The sequence below is a fragment of the Fimicolochytrium jonesii genome (genome assembly GCF_025526975.1).
Source record: "Fimicolochytrium jonesii strain JEL569 chromosome Unknown EV422scaffold_15, whole genome shotgun sequence".
Taxonomy (NCBI): Eukaryota; Fungi; Chytridiomycota; class Chytridiomycetes; order Spizellomycetales; family Powellomycetaceae; genus Fimicolochytrium; species Fimicolochytrium jonesii.
The window spans coordinates 478,026-500,848 of NW_026515682.1; the positions used below are offsets into that span (position 1 = coordinate 478,026).

Sequence of the window (22,823 nt, forward strand, 5' to 3'; positions counted from 1 at the left end):
TTTGCCTCTTTTCTCATCAAGTCGAACGGGATCAGCGAAGAACATGTTCCGATTATAGGTTCCAGCTGCATCAACACGATATATGACGTCGATGGATGTGCTGGGTGTATATAGGATGTCCACTAGAAACTAAAACATTATGCTCCACTTTTTGTGCATCAGTCGCTCCTGTTCTCATTAATCCGAGGGTTCCTTTGCAGTTGAAACCCGATGAGCAGTGTGAACATAACAATAATATGATATCGTTTAGAGAATCTATGACGAAAAAACTACGCCGTCGCCAGAAATGCATATCTAAAACATCCGTCCAATTACGCCGTCTCAACCCCACCCCCAACCCCGCGCTCCCAAAACTCCCTCAACACATCATCCCCAATCCTCCCCTTCCCCACCGCCTCCACCGCCCTCGCATACGCCTTCTCACTCGTCTCTTTCAACACCCCCTGCCCGTCCCGCTCCAACATCCACTTGACCGCGGCCCTGTTCCCAAACTCGGCGGCGAGCACGAGCGCCTGCCGTGCATCCCGGCCAACGTCCATGCGCAAGCCGGTGTGCAGGGCATCCAGCCCGGCGAACACACGGGCGATGTGTCTGGTCGTGTTCCGCGGCGACGACAGCGATATCGATGATCGGGTCACCATGGACGGGATGTCCGACGGCCGCAGTTCGCCCAACGGCGACAGCGAGACGGGTTGGGTCGGGTTGGTGTGCAGGACGGCCGAGACGAGCAGGGACGAGACGATCGGCGACGCGGACGGATGCGACAGGGAGATGTGGCGGGCGTCGGAAAGGTGGGACACGACGTCCGGGCGGGCGGTGAGGAGGATGAGTTCGAGGAGGTCTTTGAGGGCGTGGGCTGTTGTGTGGAGGCCGTAGGCGGGTGGGGAGGAGGATGTGAAGGGCGTGAAGAGGACGGAGGGGAGGCGCTGGAGGAGGGTTTGGGTGATTGCTAGGTTTGCGTGATCCGGGTCCATGTCCGTTGCGGCGTTGAAGTTCGATGTTACGGCGATGCGGAGTGCGGCGATGAGGATGTGGGTGCGGTCAGCGACCGGTGCGAGGGCCATCACCAACTTCTCATTGCCGGCCCGTACGGCCCCGTGTAGGAGCGCATTTAGAACATGCGTCGGCGGGACCTGCGGTGGTGGAACACCGCTTTGACAGTTCCACGCTGGAAGGTATCGCTCCACAAGGTGAGCGATCGCAGCCTGGTGGACATCCCCACCGACTGCGCCCCTGCGCAACAAGACGCTCAGGACCGCCTCGTTCCCCATCCCCGCACAGATCAGCTTGTCCGTTGCTTCGGCCCTGTTTGCCTCGTCCAGTGCGTCCACAAAGCATGTGAGAGAGTCGGCACGGCCTTTGTTCCTCCTCTCCTGCGCGAGCATTTCTGCGGAAGTGACCTCGTCCGCCATCATGCTTTCGCCAATCTCGTCCATAACGATCTCTTCGAGATCCTGACACCATGTCATCAGAGTGTCCGTGTCATCTCCCGTGGCCGAGTGGTCGCTCAGGCTCAGCACGGCGTTGTGGCGAGTGCGAAGGTACATGACCGTCGGTTTGGCGCCGCCGAGGACAGCACAGTGCAGCGCCCGAGCGAGAACACTAGCAAAATCCTCGCTTTTCGGTTGTCCCTTCGCAGCGTCTTCACTGGGTATCACCGCCGGCAACCTCGCAAGAGCATTCAAGGCCACGTCCACAGCCTCCACCTGTCCAAAATAACTCGCAAACATCGCAACCCGTTTCCAAAACTCCCGCTCCGTCAGGGCCGCACCCACATCCCCAACCTCCGCATCCGCATCTCTCCCCTCGCTCGCCGGCGTATACGGCGCCACAGCCAACAAACTCCTCAACATCCCCCTCACACACCCCAACGTCGCAATCACATCCCCTTCCCACATCCCCATGCCCTCCTTCACGGCGTCGCGGACCGCAAACCGATTGACGCTACCGCATTCGTCGGTTGCGCCGAACGGTACGCTGCTGGTGCCGTCGGCTAATCGCTTCCATACCGTCTCGTTGGCGCGGAAGAGCACTTCCCAGCTCCCCGCGTGGTGTTTGGTGAACCAGCGCCGGACCCATTTGCGTTGCGTGGAGGGGTGGTGGATGATGAGGCGGAGGAGGCGGTGGGTGTGGGAGATGGGGAGGAGGGTCGGGAGGTAGAGGGCGATTTGTTCGAGGACTTCGGTGGGGAGGGAGAGGAGAGGTAGGGGTTGAGAGGTTGATGATGAGGGTTTGGACGAGGAGGTTGAGGTGGGTTTGAGAGTGGTCGACGGGAAAGCCGGCGAGGGCTGGATGGCCATGCTGATGGGCATGGTGGCGAGCTGATGGCGGGGTTCTCCGATGTGCTGTATGATGGTATGGGTCGCTTGAATCGTGAAGGAGTCGTTGTGGAGACGACGGATTGTAGGATAGTTGAGACGACGAATAGTCGTAGGCGGAGCGCAGACGAGGACCGCTAGTGTTTATAAGTCGGCTCAACGTAGAATAATGACTGTAATCTCCCACTTGATAACCAGCAGACATGAAATCCCATATCCCATACGAGGCCGAGACCGCACGAAACTCCGATAAGCCCAAAACCGGATCCTCATGACTGATATGACTTCTAGGATTGACCCAGCAAAAGATATGATCGCCCTCCTAAAAATACAAAAGCTGGCGTCCCTTGGTGCCGGATAGTGCGGGGACCGCAACTGAAATCGTTCAATGCTCGGGACCGGAACTCGGCAGCTATAGGAAAACGAACAAATCGTAGGATCGGCTCTTATCTGGAGGTTGTCGGTATTGTCTGCCCGGCGCTTTGGTCAACTCGGACGTTTATCGGAGGGGGTTGATCACTTTTGCGCGGAGTTTGAATTTGGGATAACCTCACGCGACACACGGAACTGAAACGGATCCATTTCTGGGTACAGACTGCTGTCCACTGACAGAACTGATATGCACGCTGGAAGCTTCGGCAGAGCCACGATAAGTTGCTCAACTATCTTGGAATGAAGCGGGTTCAGAACGCAGATCTTGCACTAGCGCAAAAGCCAAGAATCTCAGGCACAAGTGGGAAGCAACAGATAGGTCCATCAACGGGAGACGAGAGCAACGCCGGTGGAAAGGAACAGCCTTGATAAAGTGGATAATGCGCCTAGAATGCAGTTTAGTGGGTTTTCCCAACTTCGCCCACTCGATCTCCGTGCGTTCTTGACCCACTGTTCTGCACCCAAAGCTTCTACTGCGCGTGTTCTTCCCAGCCCGCGCATTGCCAGATTCGTGATTGACAAAGTTTAGTATGGTGGGCTTTTCTTCACTCGGCAAAGTGTAGTTTGTGTGGGCTATGGAATCGGGTGGGCGACGTGGGCAAACCCACTACCCTTTCGGTTTCAAAGTCGAGAAAAGAACAGCGAGCCCCGGCAAAAGGTTAATCGGCGCCATCCCGGCCTCCTCCCCTTTAACCTCACGCTCACCCGCCTAGCCCATTGATGTTTCGCAGGCTGCAAGTCCACGCCTCAGGTCATGGAGCCTTGCCTTTTAGTCACTACTGGTCAATGAAACTAGACTGCGGGCGACACGGATAACTTCAAGTACTGATCAGCTCGTCGTCGTCACTCGTCGTCGATCACCGTCGGAAACAATAGCGTCTGTCATGTCGCACGTATAGCCTGCAGTACCCCTGCCGCAGACATTGTCTCGTAAGGTTGATCAGGCCACGTCGATTGAGCACCACCAAGCAGTCGTATATGTGCATACGTACTGATGGAGGCGAACGCCGTACAGTTCATCCTACCGCCCCAACCTCCATCCATCATGAATCTTTTCGAGCCATGATGCCCACTCCTCTCTCATAGCACGCTGGTTAGACTGGCTACATCTGCGCGCTAAACCTCATAGAGTGGGTTGTAGTAGTTTCTGACGTAACTTGAAGGCGCGGGACTTTCGATTTTCTTCAATCCGAATATGCCATTCACTTCAGGCTCTCTATAGTTGTAAAACGTAGCATTTGGCATTTGGCATTTGTGAAACCCCGATGTTGAGCTCCAAGCATAGGCCCCGCGCTGTCTCTGGGTTCAGATGGGGCTGGCGATTGTGAACGTCAATGGAGATGTTCCACGTCGCAGTGCCGCCTTGTCCCTCTGCTCCTGTCCCGACCTGTGTCCCGACGGAGACAAGGCCGAGAGACGCGTCGTCATTATTCTCGAGGGGAGACGGCTTTTTGCTACCTGACTATGTAACGTCGGCAGTGAACATTGCGGTGGACGCAAGACTAGATCTTCGGAGTACATTGAACTCAAGTGGCAGTAGCCTGTCCTCAAGTTCTCCGATCCATGCTTCGCTGTTCTCCATGGCCAACGGGCAAGTAAAGGAGGTCTCTCCTCGGCCGAAATCGAAGAGCTATGGACGAGTTTGGACGGGCAAACCTTCTCAGTTACATGCGATTTCCGATGCACTACAATGTGCGGGTAAATTATATCGCGACAGATACCGTGCGCATGTGGATCGTGGCTACCGGGGGAGGTACTCCAAATGTATATCGCTAAATTACGTACTATTATGTAAACTATGTGCATATATGAGAGAAGCCAACTTCCTTTCCAATAATCCTTTTTGACTATTTCCGGGCCGGTTTTGTTGTCGTTTTCGACAGTTTCGGAGGAGGTCCTCGACTCCAAGCGGTCGGTAATGACCATCGCGGCTAAACCATCTGATTACCCGGTGCTTGGATGCTGATCGTGAATCACGATTCCTGGTGCTATGAGCTGTCTGGAAGCCGGGATGACGCGCCGACCCCGTGGAAGCCCGTCGCGCCAGCCACAGTCCAAACCGGTGGGGAGATTGTGATCCGCGCCCAAAGGAAAGAGAGAGAGAGAGAGAACGCACTCTGGGAATCCGTCGCAACCGTCCCTACAACGTCGCTCGCTGTCGCTATTGTCGGGCCCCATACATACCCCCTCCTGTCCATAACTGAGCCCTGAGCATACAGTACAGCACCAGCCCCATACCTACGTCACTATCAGGGCCTCGCTTTCTAGACGAGATACGGACGTGCTAGAAGCAACGAGGAGAAGCCTATTTTCGCTGGTGAGTATTATGCCAAGCTGCTTGGGGTGAGCTTTGGAGGCAAGCGTATTTCACACTGAGCCGGAGTGTACTGCGGTTTTCGTGTCGAGGCTTTTGACGTGGGGAACTGAAAAGTCGTTTGGGGTTCATATATAAGCTGAGAGCCTGATAGGTCTGCATATTTCCTTTCAACCGTCTTACCGAAAATCACTACTACCAGCCGTCGATATCAATCCGCCAACAACAGATACAAACAACATCCTCCCATATTCAATCCCTCAACAAACATGAGCGACAGAACACCCAGCCCCACCCAAACAAACGGCACTCCACCAGCATCGCCCGGAAACGAGAAAATTCGGCAACTAGTCTACGTCAGCCAAGCCAGCCACGGCCTCACAAGCGCCGACATGGCCGACATCCTCGTCGAAGCGCGCACCCGCAACGAGGTCTGCAACATCAGCGGCATGCTCCTCATGAACAACGGCCAATTCATGCAATGCGTCGAAGGACCCAGCGGCGCTGTCGAGGAGCTCATCGACGGAATCGGGCGCGATGAACGGCACTGCTTCATGTCAATCTTACTTGACCACTTTATCGAAACCAGGGATTTCGACTGCTGGTTGATGGGGTTTAAGGATCTGTCGAGCAACAAGCATTTCGCGAATAACGACGACGTGATGGATTCGGCGTTTTTGAGTGAGATGTCGCATCCAAGCAGGGCTGTCGCGCTGCTGTCCTCTTTTGCGAAACTGTGATCTGGTGAAGGGCTTTTCGATCCCCCAACCCCATAGATGGATGAGATTGGGATAGCGTTATTTCTCCCGGTCATCGGTCCCTACCTTTTTTTGTATCATCATCAGTATGCCGAATATTCGTGGATTCTCCACGAATCTTTCCTTGTTCGTGGCAGGACAACGAACATCATACCTCATATCCCTCTGACGAGGACACAAGCCTCAGTCGTCTTTTGTGCTCTCTTTCATAGTCATCAAAACAATGTCAGGCGTTCTGTTACGCTTGGGATACTTGCTCCTTGTTGCTCAATACTCATTCTCGATTGCATTGACTTTTCTGTGGATGCAATCGTAACGAGGTAGCCGTCCTTCCAGGCGAATCCTGCAGGCCACCTGCGACAAACCACTCTCCCTGCCATAAGGGAGGCGCAGCAGCACGTTGCCCACTCCACAGAATCGGCTCAACAAGACGGTTGAGATGTTCGCCGCCTTCGTGGATTTGGGGCTCCTTCGGGGAACGCGCATGTGTCACTCCCTGACGTAAGCACTCACGGAGGCCGCGCGAAATGCCCTTTCAACTTGCTTCTTGTCGTCGTCCGAATTGCGCAAATGGGTGCAAACATTGTCACCTACAGTTTCACCGGCTACCCGTAAAAAAAACGCATAGGTGAGGAGAGAGGACTGTCTGGATTGCATTCGTTCGAAATAGTTTGTTTATATTGAAAAATCAACACCTCCATTCAGATATCTTCCCCCAACGCGTTTGAACTTGCAAAGATGAATATGAAATCGGTCCGGAGGGCAAAGGTGCGAGCGGATGGGGGGAAAGCGAGGATGGAATGGATGCATGGAGAGCGTTCAAAAGGAGACAAATATGCTCAAATCTCTTCCTCAACCTGCCATATAGGCGGGCCCGGAGACCTCCGTACTCGGCGGCCGTACAGCATCCATGCACTCACTCCGCGACGCACTCAACGACGAAGGCGGCGGTGGCGGCGGGGAAGACTGGCTTCCAGTAAGTCTAAGTCCAAAACCCCTTCCCGCTCTCTATCAAATACACCCTAAAATATCTCCAAACCCCAGCCAAAAGTCCTTTTAAAACCCCCCGGCCAACTTACCCTCACCGAAGCCGAGCTGAACGAAGAGCTCACGCGCATCCTGAATGCCAACAACCCGCACGCGCCGCAGAACATCGCGAGGTTCAATTTCAGGGAGAAGGTCTTCAAGGCGAGCCCGAATGTGGACCATTTGGTCGTGCATTTTGAGTTTGATGGGTAGGAAAACGAGATCGTTCGGAAGGTGCTGATGGGTTCCGTCTCTGCGATGAGTCGCTCATCAACATATAACGTCTCCAGATTCTTAACCTTCAAAACCACCGACGAAACCGCCCCACCCGCCGAAGCACCCACTACAACATCCACAACCGACACGTCCACCACCGCCGACGGCACAACAACAACATCAACAGAAGCAGGCACAGGCACGGAAGACGAGAAGGCGGCAGAGGAAGCGAAGGCGAAAGAGGAGGATGATAAGAAGCCGAAGGGACCGTTGAGGAATCAGTTCAATTTCAGTGAGCGGGCGGCGCAGACTATCAATAATCCATACCGGGTAAGGAGGGCGTGGGGAGTGAGAGGATGGATAGACGAGCGGTGCGTCGATGTTGGTGATCAAAGACTGATCCTGGCGAAATTTCCGATCTGGGAAAATGTGTAGGACCGCTCAACAAACACCGAACCACCACCGCAACGCACATTCTCCGACACAGTCACACAATGGTCCATCTTCGACGCATACATGGAAGACCAGCAACAAAAGGAGCGGGCGAAAGTAAAGGTATGCATGCCCCTCGTTATCTCATCTCCCGTAGTACATCTTGTCCAACACTCTTTCAATTTCCCGTAGGCCCCAGCACCAACCCCCCACAAATCCGCCAAAGAAGAAGACAAGAACCTCCTGCCGACCGAAACACACACCGAAGACGTGTACTACAAAAACACAGAGCTGCGGAAAGCATTGATAGTTGTTGAACGCATGGCGAACCAGAACACGTTTGATGAGATTGCGCAGGACTATAAGTTTTATGAGGATGCGATGGATGACATGAATCCTGGGAAGGGTATGGATCACCCACCTTTGTCTCCCTCCAGTCACATATCTCAGCCGCGTTCACTGACCTGAGAATATTCTTTCCCAAAAGGCACCCTTCTGCCTCTCTGGAAATTCATCCACGAAAAAGAAAAGCGCAAACAAGTGACATCTCTCGGTTGGAACAGTCGCTTCCCCGATTTCTTCGCGGTCGGGTACGGGTCGTATGATTTCTCACGGCAAGGACCCGGGATGGTCGCGGGGTTCACGTTGAAGAATCCGAGTTATCCCGAGTTTCTGTTTGTGACTGAGAGTGGGGTTATGAGTTTGGATTTCCATCCGCAGGTATGGGGGGTGGGGGATTACGGGGAGGTTGGGGGTGGGGGTGAGTGGGAAGGCGTGGTCGTCTGATGCGTGGTTTTTTTTTGTTCAAACATGTAGCATCATTCCATGCTTGCCGTGGGACTCTACGACGGATCCGTGGCGGTATACAGCATGCAAGAGCAATCCGAGGCCCCGCTGTTCAAGTCGCCTGGAAAGGGCGGGAAGCATACCGATCCGGTGTGGCAGGTAAAAGAACCCATGTTCGATTTTTGCACTTGGCCAAGGGGGTTCGTTTTTTTTTTCCTGACAGATGAGTTTGCGATTTTTGGTCTTGGTAGGTGTCATGGCAGAAAGACGACCTGGACGGCAACGCCAACTTCTTCTCCATCTCCACCGACGGCCGGGTTATGCAGTGGACGTTGCTCAAGACCGAGCTGGCATACACCGTAAGCCAAAAACATCCCTCCCATCCTTCCCATCTACCAAGTACAAACGAATCTCACAAATCAAACCCTAATCTTCTCCGCAGGACGTAATAAAACTCAAAATCGACCTACAACCCTCCCCCACATCCGGCGACGTAACCACCAACGACGAAGAGCTGTTCGGCCTTGCAGGTGGCAGCTGTTTCGATTTCCACAAGAAATTGGACCATCTCTTTGTCGTCGGCACCGAGGAAGGGAAGATCTTCAAATGCTCGAAGGAGTATAACAACCAGTTTTTGATGAGTTTTGAGGTGCGTTTCTCATTCATCTTTCGCATCTACTGATACGGGCACGGAAAATGATGTGATGGGATATGCATCGACAGGGCCACCAAATGTCAGTCTACGCCGTGCGCTACAACCACTTCCAGCACAACATCTTCCTCTCCGCGTCGGCGGACTGGACGGTGAAGCTGTGGGACCACGACTCGAATAAGCCGATCATGACGTTTGATCTGGGGAGCAGCGTGGGGGATATCGCGTGGGCGCCGTACTCAAGTACCGTGTTTGCGGCTGCGACGGCGGATGGGAAGGTGCGTTTTGTGTTGTTTCGTGAGCGGGTTTTGTGCTCCTCGACGACGACGGGTATCACAACTCCATGATGGGGCCTAATGAAACTGATTTGCCCCCTCTCCCCCCCCCCCCCCCCCCCCCCCCAAGGTCTGCGTCTTCGACCTCAACGAAAACAAATACGAGCCCATCTGCGAGCAACAAGTGATCCGCAAAGCCAAACTCACCCACATCGCCTTCAATCCGTTCGAACCCATCCTGCTCGTCGGCGACGACAAGGGGCAGGTGATCAGCTTCAAGCTTTCGCCGAACCTGAGGAAGAAGGCGAAGCAGGGGGCGGATGATGAGGCGACCAAGTTGAAGAACATTTTGTTGATTGCCCAGGGGCAGTCGCCGACGGATTAGCCATTGGGGAGGTGGTTCTTTTTTTTTTTTTGCATATTGTGGGACTTCAGTTTTTTTTGTTTCTTTTTGGATGATTTTGGAGAGGAATATGACTTCCTGCTTTTTTTTTTTTGGAAGATGATGAGACGTTCAAGCTGGCTCTCAGTGATTGGGATAGTGTGTATTTGAATTCGAAAGCGTCCGGACGATGGTTGATACGCCATAACATTACGATACGCCAATGTGCAACTTCCGCAATAACCCAATCAACACCAACTTGCCAGCAAACATTTTTGCATCAATAGCATTTCATCAAAACAAGGGATATACACTTGCAAGGCAGGATCCCAAGGACTAAACCCAATTACGACCAATTCCAGCCCAAAACCTAGACAAAATGTACTAAAAGATGGATGCAGAATAGTTGGGGTAGTGTCCGAGAAGGGCGGTGGGTGGGAAGCATCACCGCTTCTTGAGCAACTCGGAGAAGGTGTTCTCGATACAGGATCTGAGATCGCTGTAGCTGACGATGAGGCAGGATTGCTCGTCGCGGGAGGTTAGCATTACTTTTTCGTCTATGCCGGCGTCCAGCTGTAAAGGGAGGTGGCGGCGGTCAAAGGTTTGTTCCAAATCTCAAGTATGATGGAGTGATCGACGCGAATGGCAACCAATGGTACCTTGTTCAAACACTGAATGATATGCGCCATATCGGTAATCGGCGTCCCATCCTCATCAACCTGGTGGAAGACATAGTCTCGGAACAGTTTCAGGAGGTACCTGTCGCCTGTTTCCGACCACGTCCGGTCCATGTCAAACCTGCACAGTTAACGTCAGTGGTGTTGAGGCAGACGCATGGGATGTGAGGAAAAGATGGCTTACTCTGGTCGCTCGTTGATGCACCCAAGCTTGCATAGTAGGCGTACTAGTCGCCCGTTCTCGAGCTCGCGGGTGAGCTCGCCTTCCAGTAGATCGTTGTAGCTGCGGATAAAGGAAGCCCATCGTAAGTCAAGGCGAGCGTGCATTGCCGGCCGTCTCCGCTCATCAACTCACTGATGAGCACTATTAATCTCATGCAAGATCCTTGGCCCAATCATCGTCACGACATCATCTATTGTCTTGTACTGGCTAGGTTTACTCAGCAGGTACAGGATCACGTTCTTCATGTCGGCCGAGTAGTGTCGCACAATGTATTCGATCGACTTTGACAGGTTGTGCACGGCGGCTAGCGAGCCACAGGCTAGTGCTACAATTAGTTGGCCGAAGTGGAGGAGGTCTTCTTGCTACGTGGGCAGAAAGGCATGAGTGAACGACTCCGAAAGATTGAAGGTGGGTTGAGTGCCCTTACTTGGTGATGTGGAGTGTTCTTCCCCCCATTGAAGGTAAGCATGTCAAAGATCCCACAGCAATTTAGCCGTATCCTGTATGTGCAGTCATTGAGCTCGAGTTTGCACATTCGAGGTCTCCTCCAGCAAATCTCCCCTCCCATACCTATTCTTCCCCGTCAACAAAATCTTACTAGGCTCAATGATCCGCGCCGCGAGTCCTGCCGAATGTATGGTCTTCAACGCTGATGCCAGCTGTGTGATGAAGCTCCAGAGGTTTTTCTCTGGGACTCCGGCCACATTGTGCGCTGGCTGGCTGAAGTACTTTGAGTAGAGGGTTGTGGATAATGGGTGGTAGTCGTAGACAAACACCAGTGCTGTGGAAGCAGTTCGTGAGTTTCCCCTGAGGAGTTTGGGGTGGTGTCAACGGCAACTGGTCTTACAATGATCCCCGAACGCCTTCGTGGTGAAAGCTTCCCGCACCGAAACTATGTTCGAATGCCGTATTCTCCGCCACGATTCCGCGCTCGACATTGCTGCTTCATTCGTCAGACGAAAGCCTGCATTGGAGATATGAGCGTCAGATCCGCTTTCCCTCTACCCACGTCAAAAGCATCCTCTCGACGTAGTCCCCACCTTCCACTCTCCGCAGAACATAAGGCTTTCCGTCATTGGACGAAAACGCTTTATACACCCATGTCGGATATCCAAACACTTTCACGCTTCGCTCCCGATGGACGTCCAGTGGGTAGAATGAGTGGTAGTGATGGATTTCCGAAGGTAGCCGTTGGTACTCCGGCGCTGTTGTTGCGACATTTTCGGGTTTCGAAGTGGTCAGCTCAAGCTCTAAACCGGCTATCAAAACATCCTCCTGCTGAAGACGCTCACATGTGGTATCCAGAACCTGCTGTATTGCTTCGCTTTTCCGTTGCAGCTCCTCCCTCAGCTTATCCGCCATAAAAAAGGCATGTATCGTCTTCTGATGCGGGTGCAAATTGGAGATATGTGGTAGTGGCGTGGTGTACAGATGATATTGCAACTGCATGTAGCAGAGGAGCATTTAGCCATCGTTTCCGGCGCACGAAGATGGCATTGGGGATCATCTGTACCGGCTGTTGAGGCGCCACCATCGGCATCTGCTGTTGTTGCGGGTAATATTCGTCCGAGGATTGCTGATAATACCCTCCCTGCTGCTGCTGCTCCACCCGTCAGTCCTTCGCTCGCAGCCAAGATAGCATTTCGCAACAAGTCGAACCTGCCCGTCCGACAGCTGTGCAGATGGCCCCAGACTCATCCGTGCCATCGCATGTCCCATCCCCATATCCGACATCATCACCTGATGCTGTTGTTGGCCCCCGTATGATCCCATGTTTTCTCCTGGGGTGTTGCCTCCGTAATAGTTGTATGCTTGGGCGTCGTACGGTTGATGCATGCTTCATAGTTTCACTCTTAGTCCCGAGTACATAGCCTTGCTCTCAAGGACATTTCCAAACCTCGTCGGTATTGAGTCATGCCCTGGCCCAGACGCCCCCGTTGGTATCCGAGCCGATGTTCTGTCTGCGGGAACATGTCAGGGATGATGCTTGCCCTCCAACTGCATCAGTAGTCGAACGTACCGCCCGCCTTCGTAGTCGCATACGGAAACAGATTGCTCCCATCGTTGTTAACAGTATTGGCAAGCGACGTTGGCGTGAAGATCGGAGAGTCCACTCGCAGCTTTGACTTTCTTTCATGGCACATATACCGAACAGCCATAAGTTGCCCGATCCCACCATCCTATCGGCATATACATAGACTGATGAACGTACAGATCTGGACTCGAGCTGGGCTGTGATCCTGGAGTTGCTTTCGTCTGTATCGCATATAGGACGAGGGCAACCGGCGCGTGGGAGGTTAACGCCCCACTCCCACCAAAAAGCACAAGGACAAAGGAGACTCACGGCATCATGGTTGTATTCGCAGCCTTTATTCTCGAATTTACAAAATCCATGAATAACCTTCAATACATATTCAAGGAGGGAAGGAAGAGGGTTTACGCCGTAAGCTTCAAGCAAGGTGGTGCATTACAACCTAACCCGGCTACTTACAACATTTCGACACAAACGTTGCCTTGCTAAGAGCCAAAAAGGGAACCGGGTCAAAAGAGAAAAACGACACTCAGCGCCCTGTGAACTGCAAGGGTTGCCTCGTTAACCTCATTGTATGGCCGTCTACTCACCATTCCGCGGAGGCGTCCTGGGCGTCTGGTCCTTCGACATCTTTGCTACACAGGTGGGAGGCAAACCACAGCAAACTCGGAAAGCTAGAGTAATATGAGGCGGTATTACCGGCTACAGAAACAGGGTAGCGGAGAAGTCCAGAGTTCTGTGTAGGGGTCCAGTAGGGGTCGCTCTCGATGCCTGTCAACCCCCTCCCATGCAAGTCGACGATGTCTGACCTGTTTCGACTTTGCGCAAATCAAAAGATGACGAACGCAGACGCGGCTGCTGCTGAGCTCAAACCTGGCTCAAACACTGCATACAACACAGCGTCGCAACAGGTCCGTCGGAACACAGAATACCGGCAACAACACGACGGCTCACGACGGGAAGGAGGGATAGCATCATCTCGGCGGGTCAACGGTGAACCAGCCCTGCGTAGGGGAAAGAATACGCCGCCTGTTCAACGCTTCATTGTGGGTCGCGTATAGCCAGGAACGTTTGGCACAGAGAGCTGCCGAAAGAAATTCCCACGACCATAAGATATGCTGGGGATGAGAAAGAAAGTCGTTTGTGTCGGCGACGAGAAGGTCGGCAAAAGCGCCTCTCTTCTCGTATACTGCGGGAAGCCGTATCCTGAAAGCTATCAGAGTACCGGTGAGTGGGAGCGTTCGAAGCATTATCTCACGAACCGTTTGTACTGACCATAGAACGCTACCCCACTCTAGTCTCAGACACATATCAACCGCCAGCAACATGCCCGTACGATGAATTGTGGGACACGCCGGGGACCCAGGAGTTTGATAGACTTCGGCCGTACAGTTACGATGGGGTCGACTCATTTTTTGTGTTTTTCGCTATCGATGACCCGTTGTCTTTCGAGAACGTTGAGGAGAAGGTGGGTAGCAGAGGGCGACGCATGGTGGATAGCTGTTGATACTGCGTCGGAATCTCAATGAAGAATGGTTGGACCTTACTTCTGGCCTTCCTCTGGGTGTCTGCAGTGGATCCCTGAAGTCCGGTACTTCAGCGCGGATGTCCCAATCACTCTCGTCGGCTGCAAACAGGATCTCCGAAACGATCCTTCTACCCTCCGGAGGTTAGCACGCCAGCAACTCACCCCCGTCTCCTTCGAAAAGGTAAGCTCGTGGGCCCTGCGCATGGAGTGATAGACCAGTTCCAACTTCATGGATCTCTCTAGGCCCTGGACATGTCCCGGCGAATCGGAGCAGAACGATACATAGAATGCAGCGCACGTCTGAACACGGGCATCACATCCGTATTCGAAGGTGACAGCCCACGGGCAGCAGCATCGGATGCTGGTCCATCCGAACATCACGAACAGGGTTTAATACACCTCCAACCACACCCCGACGCAGTAAACCTCAACCAAGACTCCTTTGCCCTCCACGACCCCACACCTCGCCCCGCATCACCGAATTCATCCGGTTCCTCCCACCCGCTCGACCTACCCCCACCACCCCACCTACCGCCCCACCCCCTCCGCCCCTTAACCACCTCTCACTCCCATTCCAACCTCGGCCCAAGAGTCAACCACGAACATCAACAAAGCCGGAAAGACCGCAACCGCACCTCCGTATCGTCAGGGAAAAGCATATCCTCCATCTCATCAGCGACGACATCCACGTCCTTTGCGACGAGTTTTAATACCTCTACGACTGCTACGACGATGCAGAAATCCGCTGCTGCGGCGGCGGATGGTGGGACGAAACTGGTGTCGGAGATCGATGTGCATGTGTCGAAGGGGGATGTGCCGAGTGAGCTGAGCGAAAGAGAGGGTGGGGAGAAGTTAGTGGTTGGGGATGGGGAGACGGGTGGTGAGAGTATTCCGATGGTGGATCGGTCTGAGAAAGCGGGTAGGAATGATGCCGAGCAACCGGCAACGCCCGTCGCGAGACCATCCGAGCCTGAGGCAGTCGTGCCTGACTCGTTCAAGACCTCGATAGAGCTTGCGCCGATGACTCGACATGAAGCCGTCAGCGTTAAAGGTACCTCATTACCGACACCGCCGACGGTTAACACGACGCCCAAACACGCACAGGAGAGACAGACGGGATGCAAATGCACGATTCTGTGAGCGAATGGCGTAATAATCCCGTATTCGCACTCTGTTCTCTGCCATTGCCATTATATGTAGACGAAGGCCTCTTTTGTTTATTCTTAGCTCCTTTTAAGTTTTTGGATAGGCTTATTTGCCAAATAGGCGGTCATTTCTCTCAGTGATCAGTCGTGTTCAACTAGTTTCATGTTCATATTGTGTCTACATCTCGCAGTCTAGGGCTGGCCCGGAACAGAGATGTGCTGTCGCAAAACGTAGTGACTTGCATTCCATTGATTTGTCTTCCTCAAGCTGTCCAAAAAACTAGACCTACGCCGCATCTACCTGAGCATAGCGTTATCGCAAACCACCTCCCCCACCCGCCTCAACTCTACCCCCTCAACCCCTCAAAAACCGCCCTAACATGTTCCGGACCCGTCCGACAACACCCACCAACGGCATCCGCCCCAGCCTCAACCCACCTCCTCGCACACTCCGCATACCACCCCGGCCCACCGACAACGCCCTCCTTCCTGATCCACGTCTTGCGCACACCATCATACACCTCTCCACTATTCGCATAAACAATCACCGTCCGTCCCTTTGCAGCAGTCGCGGCGATGCGCACGAGATCCTCGCAGAGGGCAGGGTCAGTGCAGTTGATCCCGACGGCGACGATGGAAGGCGCGATGTCCAGGGCCGCGATGCAGTCTGCGAGCTTTTCACCGTGGGCGACGCGACCGTTTGGTTGGCAGGTGAATGTGACCCAGGAGGGGAATGTGGAGAGGATGGGATGGGTGGAGCAGGCGAGGGCGAGGGCGCGGGCTTCGAGGAGGGAGGGGATGGTTTCGAAGGCTATTATGTCTGGTTGGTGGTGTTGTGTAGTCGATGTGGGGGATTCACTCCCTAGGAGTGCCATGACCCTCGAGATATGAAACGCGGAGATCGTTTCCTCCGTGACATCAGCCGGATAGATCCCTGTATACTCGCTCCCATCCGCCAGTAAGGTAGCGTAACAACCGACCGAGGCTGCGATAAGCGGGAGTGGCCGTGTATCCTTTAATGGGCGATTTGCCATGTGTTCTGACCGAGCGTCGATGGCGAGAGTTATGGAGAGACGCATTAGGCGCAGGGCATCTGTGTGGGAGATGCCGACTGATGCAAAGCCTTCGAGAGAGGCTTGGTAGGAGGATGTTGTTGCTACGTCTGGGGTGGTGGGTAGGTCGTTTAGTTTCAGTACACTCCGCGGCTCCTAGGTCCACTGCACTCACCAGCCCCAGCATCAAAGTACCGCCTATGCACAGCCTTGATGGATTCCTGGTCTTCCCTCAAAAGCCTATAAAAGAAGCATACCATATATAACCAAGTTTGCAGAAAGCCTCCCCTCCTCACAACTTCACTCTTTGGTACATTACTTTGCGCTCCATAGACCTCCCGACAGATCCTTCCCGAAGTGGGTTTCGAGGTCGGTCGCGAGGCCGCCGTCCAGAATGACGGGACGGCCTCCGAAGCGGGTGAATGGGTTTTCAACTGCCATTGTGGGTCACTTGTGCGATCGGGTGTTTCGGGCAATGGGGCTGGTTTCTGGGATAACTTCCCTGCTGCTTTTCTGCCCATGACGCGTGGGAAGCGATGACACTCTCGCTCGAGAATCTTTGCACATCGCTCGAGGCGGCATCTTGGGCATTCATTCCCCTGCCATCGTATGAGATAGTTGGGGTAGGCGGACAACGAGCGCCTGAAAGGAAAACTTACGGACTCTGGACCACGGATCAAGGACCACGGATCATACCATTGTACATAGAATATCTCTTCTTAATAGGTGAACTTGAACCGATGAGGAAATCAAGAAGGTCATGCGTGTGGAAGCGGAGATGGAGGTAAGCCTGTTGCAGTGAAGAAAACCTTGACTCCGCGTGTGCTCTTGAATCTCGAAAATGCTTTCCTTCCTCATATAATTCCATCTTGAGATTTTTTTTGCGAAAGGTGGGCTAGAGATTTCGGGGGTTGCAATTGTTCGTTAGCGACCATATCCTCCGATAATGCAGGCCATCCTGGCGAACCTTGCGCTCATCGTACTCCCTCAGAAAAAGGTTCGATGGATTGAGTATATTACCCAGTGATTAGGAGACCCTCCCATCATGGAAGGAAATAGATAGCGGCGAAGGGCCTCGGTGCTTTCTCGTAAGCCTATCCGTTCCCAGATTGGAACAGCCAAGCGTGACAATGAGCCCCGTTGAAAGAAAACTAGGACAAGAGTAGGAGCAGAGACTGTATCCGTTGACTAGTATTTGCTTCACAATTATACATATTACATGCTTCACACATTTTGCATTACATTTGCTTTCAGATGCAGTAGATGGAGGAAACCTTTCCATATTTCTTCTTCAATCAAAAGTTGCATCAAAAGTAAGAAGTGCGACGTGCACAAAGACGCATATCTGCGCCTTGCGCGCGACCCAACAAGACGTCCGTGCCTGACGTCCTAAAACATCCTCCCATCCTCACTTTCAGCCCCAGATCTTGCAGGGTCTAATGAGAGAGTGCATTCGAGAGCTTCCATGGGAGAGAGAAAACCCTGGCTTGACGTAATGGGGTTAGGGGGCCGGGGGGGGGGGGGGGGGGGGGGAGCAACTAGGGGAGCAACGCAGCGGAGTTGGCCTGGGAGTTGGCCTGGGAGTTGGCCTGGGAGTTGGCCGTGGGATCTGGGATACAAGTTGCCTTCATCGGCGACGCCTCAGGCAGAGGTACAATGATGTGGATGGCAGATAACCACCACGGAAAATGGGATGGGGTGAAATCTAGACTACCGGTTACGGGAGAATGCGTCTGGTCTGTGGCCATCGCCAAACACCACCAAACGCACAATCAAGAGAAAATACTTGGTGCTTAGGACATCCTGATTGTGCACTTTCATCCGTAGTGGTCGTCTTCCAGGAATCCCAAATGGCGTCCAGTCTTGGTTGATACATTCGGGGTTGGGGCAAACCACCAATCCATGGACGTATTCCATTCTTCCCTTTCTAGCTTGCCACGGCCGAGACAACAGCCGACGTCGGATGTTTTTCTTCACACGGCCGTGGCAGTCAGGGCACACGGACGACGTTCGATACTCATCCAGCAAGTAGCATGGAATGCCGTTTCTCGCAAAGAGTGTGCGGAATCTGTTCCATGATGAGTTAGCATAATAGAATACATAGTAGATACCACCAATCTTGGTCACTCACCCCTTGGTCTTCGATGACTCCTGAAAGCGCATTGTTTTCCCGGCATCGCTCCAATCACCCAAGATGACCGAAAAATGCTTTCCATACCGGCGTCGCATGTTCTTAATGACCTTGCTCTCAGACTTTTGCCGCAGTGAGAACGCCTTGAATCTGCGAGCTACGTGAATCTCATCCTGGTAAAACTCATCCAGGGCGGGATCTGGGATATTGATGGATGTCAGCCCATGTATTACCAAATTTGAAAATCAAAGTTGAAGTTGAACATCATACCCGCATGTTCGTAACCCACAATGAACGCTGAGAACGCCTTGATGTTCATGCTCTTGTGCGATGGAATATGTGATTCCATCTCAGCGATGCCGGCATTGATCTTTTGCTCTCTCATGTCTCTTTGAAAGTACTGAGACTTTGTCTCGACCGCCCGTTGATTGGATGCGTATCTGGTATGGGGTGGTGCATTGTGAGAACGCTGCAACGGAATGTCGCCGCAACGGGGATGGTGGGGATAGGGGCGGTGGGAGCTGCAGCAAGAGACGGGGGGATGGTGGGCGGAGACGGGGGGCTGGCGGGCGGAGACTGGGGGCTGGCGGGCAGAGACGGGGGGCTGGCGGGCGGAGACGGGGGGGGGGGGGGGGAGGTAGCGGGGACAGCAGTGCAGTAGTAATCAACTGAAACGTACCGAAATGGCCGCTCCTTCTTGATGTCTTGACAGAACAAGAGGTCACGCTTGCCCGGATCAATGCTGACGATGTTTGGAGCCTCCCTTAGTTCGGCGATGTGGTGCTCAAAATACAGCTGTTAGACTTCTTCCTGCATTTGGGCTTTGCTGCGCTTCCGGGCGCGATGGCCGTACTTGAGCCCTGGCTTCTTGAAGTGGATGGTAGCGGAATACCCGTTTGTGCTGATTGACCCATCAAATTTGAGACCAAGCTTCTTTCGATGCTTGCAGACCTTGTCCTAAAATCCGTCATTCAGCAAGGTAATCAGATTGAATCAAGCACAGAAGGGTACAGACTTAACTTACATTCACATTGAGAAACTGCCCCCGCATCTCCTGCTTGCGTTCATCGGTGAATTTCCCCATGCGATGGTGGCCCAAGGCCAGGATATGAGTGGTTAGGATCTTTGTGTCGATCCGAACAGATGACTGGATTCGAGATTTGCGCAGCGGGATAGCGAAAAACAGCCGCATTCCAAGGCGCTCATAGAGGCGTGAGAGCTCACAATAGGCACCTGTGATGATGCAGGTGCGGACTATGATTAGACAAAAGAGGAAGCAGCGGGGGGGGGGGGGGGGGCGTAAATATACAGGATGTAACTCACCTAAATATGGCATTACGTCCACCGCAAGGCTGTACGCAAGCGCTTCATCCTGGGGAGGAAACAGAGCCCATAACTTGTCGAGGACGGTCCGCTCAAGTCGTGTGAGGTGCGCAAACTCTTCTTGGGTTGGAAACTCTTCAAACGTCGCAAATTTTGTAAAGTGACGGACCCGCTGATAATAGTGTTGCCGCTGCGCTCGGTTGACTCCAGCTCTAAGGGGATGCAGTGCGACTTGCTTCAAACCAAGCCTTTCGTTGACGTAGCGCAGAAACATTTGCATGAAATGCTCTTATACGTTAACTTTGAGGTTTGTGAGGATGCTCGTAGCCGTGTACGCTGCGGTCTGTTGTCAATACCGCATGCGGATGGGGGCGAATCCGTGAACATCACAGTAGTCTTGAACCCATGGATGCAACTCTCGCGCGATCACCGGATTGCCGTTGTAGCCTGGATTGTTGAGCAGCTCAAACATCACACTGATGTGCTTGTCAGTGATGTCCGGGAAATCACGTAGAGGATGATCAGCAGCGGTGGGCAGACGTGGTAGTCAGGACATTGTTATGGGAAATATTATGGGAAATATACAGTGTACCTCAAAAACTCACCAAGGTAGTGCTTGAGAAAGAAGGTCGTGTGGCGCGCAGGGACTGAACATTGCCGATGAATGTTGTCAGGCGCTCCCTTTGAGCTTGATTCTGATTATGGATGACTTGGTGAAGGGAAACCTTGGTGCCGGCATGTGTTTGCGGGCGGGGTCGTTGAACTGGTGGTGGTGGCGGGGGTTCAAGCACCAGGGATCCACCCGGTGTGCTGGGAAAACGGAAAGGGATGGGCGCGGGGAGGTTCGGTGGGCGCTGCAGACCCCCGTCCACGGGTGAAAGCCCTCGCTGCTGCTGGTGCTGTTGCCCGTCTTCATCGCCGGAGCTCTCGCTAACCATGTCTGGAATTGCTTGGGGCAAGTGACGCTGGACAGAAGGTGGGAAATCGAATCACGGGGGTTGCATTGGTGTCTGCACAGCGGTTGGCGGATTTATGGGCAGCCGCGGGATAACCGGAGCAACCTTCCTCCTCTTCCGCCGTGGTGTGGTTGCTCTCGTAAAGAAGCCACCCCACCGGTGCCCCTGGAGCGCCTTGTGTGATGACATGATGGCCGTGCTGTGCCGTGCTGTGCAGGCAGGTGGTGAGAGCAAGGGGCCTGCTCTCGAGGAGGATCCAGGACTCTCGCTTATTTGCGAAGCGCTGAAGGCTTTCAGAGACTGGCTGGGGGTTTGCCTTGAATGTGCGAGGGTGGAAGTGTGCGCAATTGCGCGCAATTGTAAGAATGAGCTCGGTCTCGGCGGTCTGTAATTTGTCTGCTCACGACCATGTAGAAGGTAGAAGTCTGCAGACGCGGAGCCCCAGGGCACGGTGAGCGACACCCGCGCCCGCGCTAACGTGGCTTCACAGGCGTTAGCACCCACCCTGCGCTAACGTGGCTTCACAGGCGTTAGCACCCACCCCGCGCTAACGTGGCTTCACAGGCGTTCGCACCCACCCTGCGCTAACGTGGCTTCACAGGCGTTAGCACCCACCCCGCGCTAACGTCACAAGTCCAGCGCTAACGTGTGTGCGTGTCATTACGGCGCCCGCAGGATGGAGACACGCTGGGCGAGGTCTGGACGGGCAGCTCAGGCCTCCAGCCGCCGGAGCTTCACCGCGAGGTCCGGTCCATCACGTTCGCCCGCGCTACTGGAGCAAGCCCCTAGCCACATCGGACTCTTGTGCGCCAAACTCGCCTATTGATGAGGCCTTTCTGCACAGGCAAGGTCTACAAAATCTACGCAGGCGGGGCAGGCAAGGTCTACAAAATCTACGCACGAGGGCCGGCTGCTGCTGGGGGCGGCGCAGCTATTCGTCTTCATCTGGGAGGCCGTATTTCCGGATGGCCGCGGCCGTCGCCAGGGGCAGCGTCACAACAGCCGTGTGGCAACTGCCGCCGGACGTGTCAAGCACCGCCGTTCCGTGGAGCTTGTCAGACATCCACGTCCACATGCAGTCGGGCTGCAGCACCAAGCAGAAGCCTTGCTCTGGCAGCGCAAATATCCACTCGCCGACGACGGTTTCGGAGCGGCGGCGTAGCCTGCCACCCATTGCGTGCATAGCTTGCGGGCCTGAAGCTCCTCCGGAAGCTCCTCCTTGGGGGTCAGCTTCCATATGGCGCGGCCTGTGTGCGGGTTCAGCTCGCTGGCTACGCCGTCGTCCAACCGGTCGGAGTGAACGACCACTTGATAGTTGGTCGTCGCGAACAGCGGGGCAAACTCATCGGAGTGTGGCCCGTACACCTTTGGCATGGACATCATCAGGTAGGCCGCCGCGGTGGGGTTGCGTTTGGTGAGCTCCTGCAGCAGTCGCTTGGTGAACGCCTTTTCCGTGGCGACGAGAAACTTTGCCAAAATGTCAGCCCCTCCTTTGATTGAATAGTGCCACGTTGTGGTGGTGGCCGGCAGAAGCGTGTCAAATACGGGGTTACGGTCGGGTGTCGGGAAAAATAAGCTGCTGGTCTCTCAATAGCACAAGAAGAGATCTCAAGCGAGAGCGTTGTCTTGCCACCTTAATATCCAGGTGCTTTGAAAGGAGTCCTTCTTCTAATACGGGGTCAGGAATTACGGGCACGGGCACGAAATACGGAATCGGAATATCTGCGGGTTTGACTACAAAACAAAACAACGGGGTTATCCAGTCTCACTCTCAGCTCTTCTTACGAGATTCCTGAACTATCAAGTCCTCGGCGACGTCAGCAAAGTACAAGTCACGACACTCGGGGTCGTCTTGTCTAAGCTTTCCGGGTCTATGAGCGCGCCTTGAAGATCTATCAGAAACTGTAAGAAGTCGTCGGGAGTAAAGAAGTAGAAAGCTCTGTTGTTGATCGGGATCTGTGTTCTGCGTATCGTACAAAGGTCTGGGGAAAACGCGCGGGTTTTTATCTGGATTTTTCTAGGCTACGGGATTTTGTCGAAGTCCAAACTCTCTACTAGTCTTCTCTAGAGGATTTAGCTACGTCGGGGTCTTTTTCTCTTTTCCTGCGGCGGTCTACGTAGTTTTTCCTTTTTCCATTTGCAATTTTGGCGCTGATACAGCCTTA

The 22,823-nt window shown here is 53.8% G+C and overlaps 7 protein-coding genes across 7 annotated transcripts; 3 read left to right on the forward strand and 4 right to left on the reverse strand.

The window, feature by feature from the left end:
- Positions 1 to 311: 311 nt before the first annotated feature.
- On the reverse strand, positions 312 to 2,312 carry EV422DRAFT_568423 (uncharacterized protein; the record flags this gene model as incomplete). The annotated part of the gene is made up of 1 exon (XM_053072647.1): positions 312 to 2,312. One exon carries the CDS (start codon positions 2,310 to 2,312, stop codon positions 312 to 314), a length of 2,001 nt encoding a protein of 666 aa, XP_052924795.1.
- Positions 2,313 to 4,860: 2,548 nt separating this feature from the next.
- Positions 4,861 to 6,277, forward strand: EV422DRAFT_533033 (Acylphosphatase-like domain-containing protein). The gene is made up of 2 exons (XM_053070576.1): positions 4,861 to 5,067; positions 5,267 to 6,277. Exon 2 carries the CDS (start codon positions 5,334 to 5,336, stop codon positions 5,802 to 5,804), a length of 471 nt encoding a protein of 156 aa, XP_052924796.1. The 5' UTR covers positions 4,861 to 5,067; positions 5,267 to 5,333; the 3' UTR covers positions 5,805 to 6,277.
- Positions 6,278 to 6,294: 17 nt separating this feature from the next.
- On the forward strand, positions 6,295 to 9,813 carry EV422DRAFT_533035 (WD40-repeat-containing domain protein). Its single transcript, XM_053070577.1, has 13 exons — positions 6,295 to 6,450; positions 6,528 to 6,590; positions 6,691 to 6,798; positions 6,867 to 7,057; positions 7,139 to 7,394; positions 7,500 to 7,619; positions 7,689 to 7,902; positions 7,984 to 8,216; positions 8,313 to 8,441; positions 8,534 to 8,641; positions 8,725 to 8,931; positions 9,006 to 9,212; positions 9,340 to 9,813. The coding sequence occupies exons 2-13, from the start codon at positions 6,561 to 6,563 to the stop codon at positions 9,592 to 9,594; spliced, it is 2,058 nt and encodes a 685-aa protein (XP_052924797.1). The 5' UTR covers positions 6,295 to 6,450; positions 6,528 to 6,560; the 3' UTR covers positions 9,595 to 9,813.
- On the reverse strand, positions 9,800 to 13,371 carry EV422DRAFT_533038 (kinase-like domain-containing protein). Its single transcript, XM_053070578.1, has 17 exons — positions 13,114 to 13,371; positions 12,983 to 13,008; positions 12,836 to 12,892; positions 12,704 to 12,747; positions 12,512 to 12,621; positions 12,389 to 12,452; positions 12,151 to 12,328; positions 12,005 to 12,091; positions 11,784 to 11,934; positions 11,532 to 11,696; positions 11,339 to 11,455; positions 11,062 to 11,272; positions 10,919 to 10,991; positions 10,624 to 10,853; positions 10,453 to 10,551; positions 10,251 to 10,389; positions 9,800 to 10,164 (listed from the first exon to the last, which is right to left on the reverse strand). Exons 1-17 carry the CDS (start codon positions 13,151 to 13,153, stop codon positions 10,036 to 10,038), a joined length of 1,920 nt encoding a protein of 639 aa, XP_052924798.1. The 5' UTR covers positions 13,154 to 13,371; the 3' UTR covers positions 9,800 to 10,035.
- A 7-nt stretch (positions 13,372 to 13,378) lies between these two features.
- EV422DRAFT_94170 (P-loop containing nucleoside triphosphate hydrolase protein) lies at positions 13,379 to 15,367 on the forward strand. Its single transcript, XM_053074526.1, has 4 exons — positions 13,379 to 13,750; positions 13,822 to 13,991; positions 14,098 to 14,232; positions 14,295 to 15,367. Exons 1-4 carry the CDS (start codon positions 13,639 to 13,641, stop codon positions 15,189 to 15,191), a joined length of 1,314 nt encoding a protein of 437 aa, XP_052924799.1. The 5' UTR covers positions 13,379 to 13,638; the 3' UTR covers positions 15,192 to 15,367.
- Positions 15,368 to 16,775, reverse strand: EV422DRAFT_94135 (Homocysteine S-methyltransferase ybgG). The gene is made up of 3 exons (XM_053074525.1): positions 16,568 to 16,775; positions 16,424 to 16,488; positions 15,368 to 16,358 (listed from the first exon to the last, which is right to left on the reverse strand). The coding sequence occupies exons 1-3, from the start codon at positions 16,687 to 16,689 to the stop codon at positions 15,544 to 15,546; spliced, it is 1,002 nt and encodes a 333-aa protein (XP_052924800.1). The 5' UTR covers positions 16,690 to 16,775; the 3' UTR covers positions 15,368 to 15,543.
- A 1,011-nt stretch (positions 16,776 to 17,786) lies between these two features.
- EV422DRAFT_579167 (uncharacterized protein) lies at positions 17,787 to 20,840 on the reverse strand (the record flags this gene model as incomplete). Its single annotated transcript, XM_053073310.1, has 11 exons — positions 20,308 to 20,840; positions 20,059 to 20,186; positions 19,872 to 19,937; positions 19,703 to 19,731; positions 19,404 to 19,612; positions 19,233 to 19,336; positions 19,059 to 19,142; positions 18,650 to 18,819; positions 18,380 to 18,578; positions 18,019 to 18,316; positions 17,787 to 17,873 (listed from the first exon to the last, which is right to left on the reverse strand). The coding sequence occupies exons 1-11, from the start codon at positions 20,638 to 20,640 to the stop codon at positions 17,787 to 17,789; spliced, it is 1,707 nt and encodes a 568-aa protein (XP_052924801.1). The 5' UTR covers positions 20,641 to 20,840.
- Between the last annotated feature and the right edge of the window lie 1,983 nt (positions 20,841 to 22,823).

What these genes read in the sequence shown, in the direction of transcription:
- EV422DRAFT_533033 (XM_053070576.1), top strand. Translation starts at nt 5,334, where the DNA reads ATGAGCGACAGAACACCCAGCCCCACCCAAACAAACGGCACTCCACCA.
- EV422DRAFT_533035 (XM_053070577.1), top strand. Translation starts at nt 6,561, where the DNA reads ATGAATATGAAATCGGTCCGGAGGGCAAAG. An exon ending in AGTTTTTGATGAGTTTTGAG is followed by an intron (nt 8,932 to 9,005) that starts GTGCGTTTCTCA and finishes ATGCATCGACAG; the next exon opens with GGCCACCAAATGTCAGTCTA. An exon ending in CTGCGACGGCGGATGGGAAG is followed by an intron (nt 9,213 to 9,339) that starts GTGCGTTTTGTG and finishes CCCCCCCCCAAG; the next exon opens with GTCTGCGTCTTCGACCTCAA.
- EV422DRAFT_533038 (XM_053070578.1), bottom strand. Translation starts at nt 13,153, where the DNA reads ATGTCGAAGGACCAGACGCCCAGGACGCCTCCGCGGAATG. An exon ending in GCGAATACAACCATGATGCC is followed by an intron (nt 12,748 to 12,835) that starts GTGAGTCTCCTT and finishes TATGCGATACAG; the next exon opens with ACGAAAGCAACTCCAGGATC. An exon ending in CACAGCTGTCGGACGGGCAG is followed by an intron (nt 12,092 to 12,150) that starts GTTCGACTTGTT and finishes CGGGTGGAGCAG; the next exon opens with CAGCAGCAGGGAGGGTATTA.
- EV422DRAFT_94170 (XM_053074526.1), top strand. Translation starts at nt 13,639, where the DNA reads ATGCTGGGGATGAGAAAGAAAGTCGTTTGTGTCGGCGACGAGAAGGTC. An exon ending in TCGAGAACGTTGAGGAGAAG is followed by an intron (nt 13,992 to 14,097) that starts GTGGGTAGCAGA and finishes GGGTGTCTGCAG; the next exon opens with TGGATCCCTGAAGTCCGGTA. An exon ending in CCCCCGTCTCCTTCGAAAAG is followed by an intron (nt 14,233 to 14,294) that starts GTAAGCTCGTGG and finishes GGATCTCTCTAG; the next exon opens with GCCCTGGACATGTCCCGGCG.
- EV422DRAFT_94135 (XM_053074525.1), bottom strand. Translation starts at nt 16,689, where the DNA reads ATGGCAGTTGAAAACCCATTCACCCGCTTCGGAGGCCGTCCCGTCATT. An exon ending in GGAGGTCTATGGAGCGCAAA is followed by an intron (nt 16,489 to 16,567) that starts GTAATGTACCAA and finishes CTTCTTTTATAG; the next exon opens with GCTTTTGAGGGAAGACCAGG. An exon ending in GTACTTTGATGCTGGGGCTG is followed by an intron (nt 16,359 to 16,423) that starts GTGAGTGCAGTG and finishes CCACCACCCCAG; the next exon opens with ACGTAGCAACAACATCCTCC.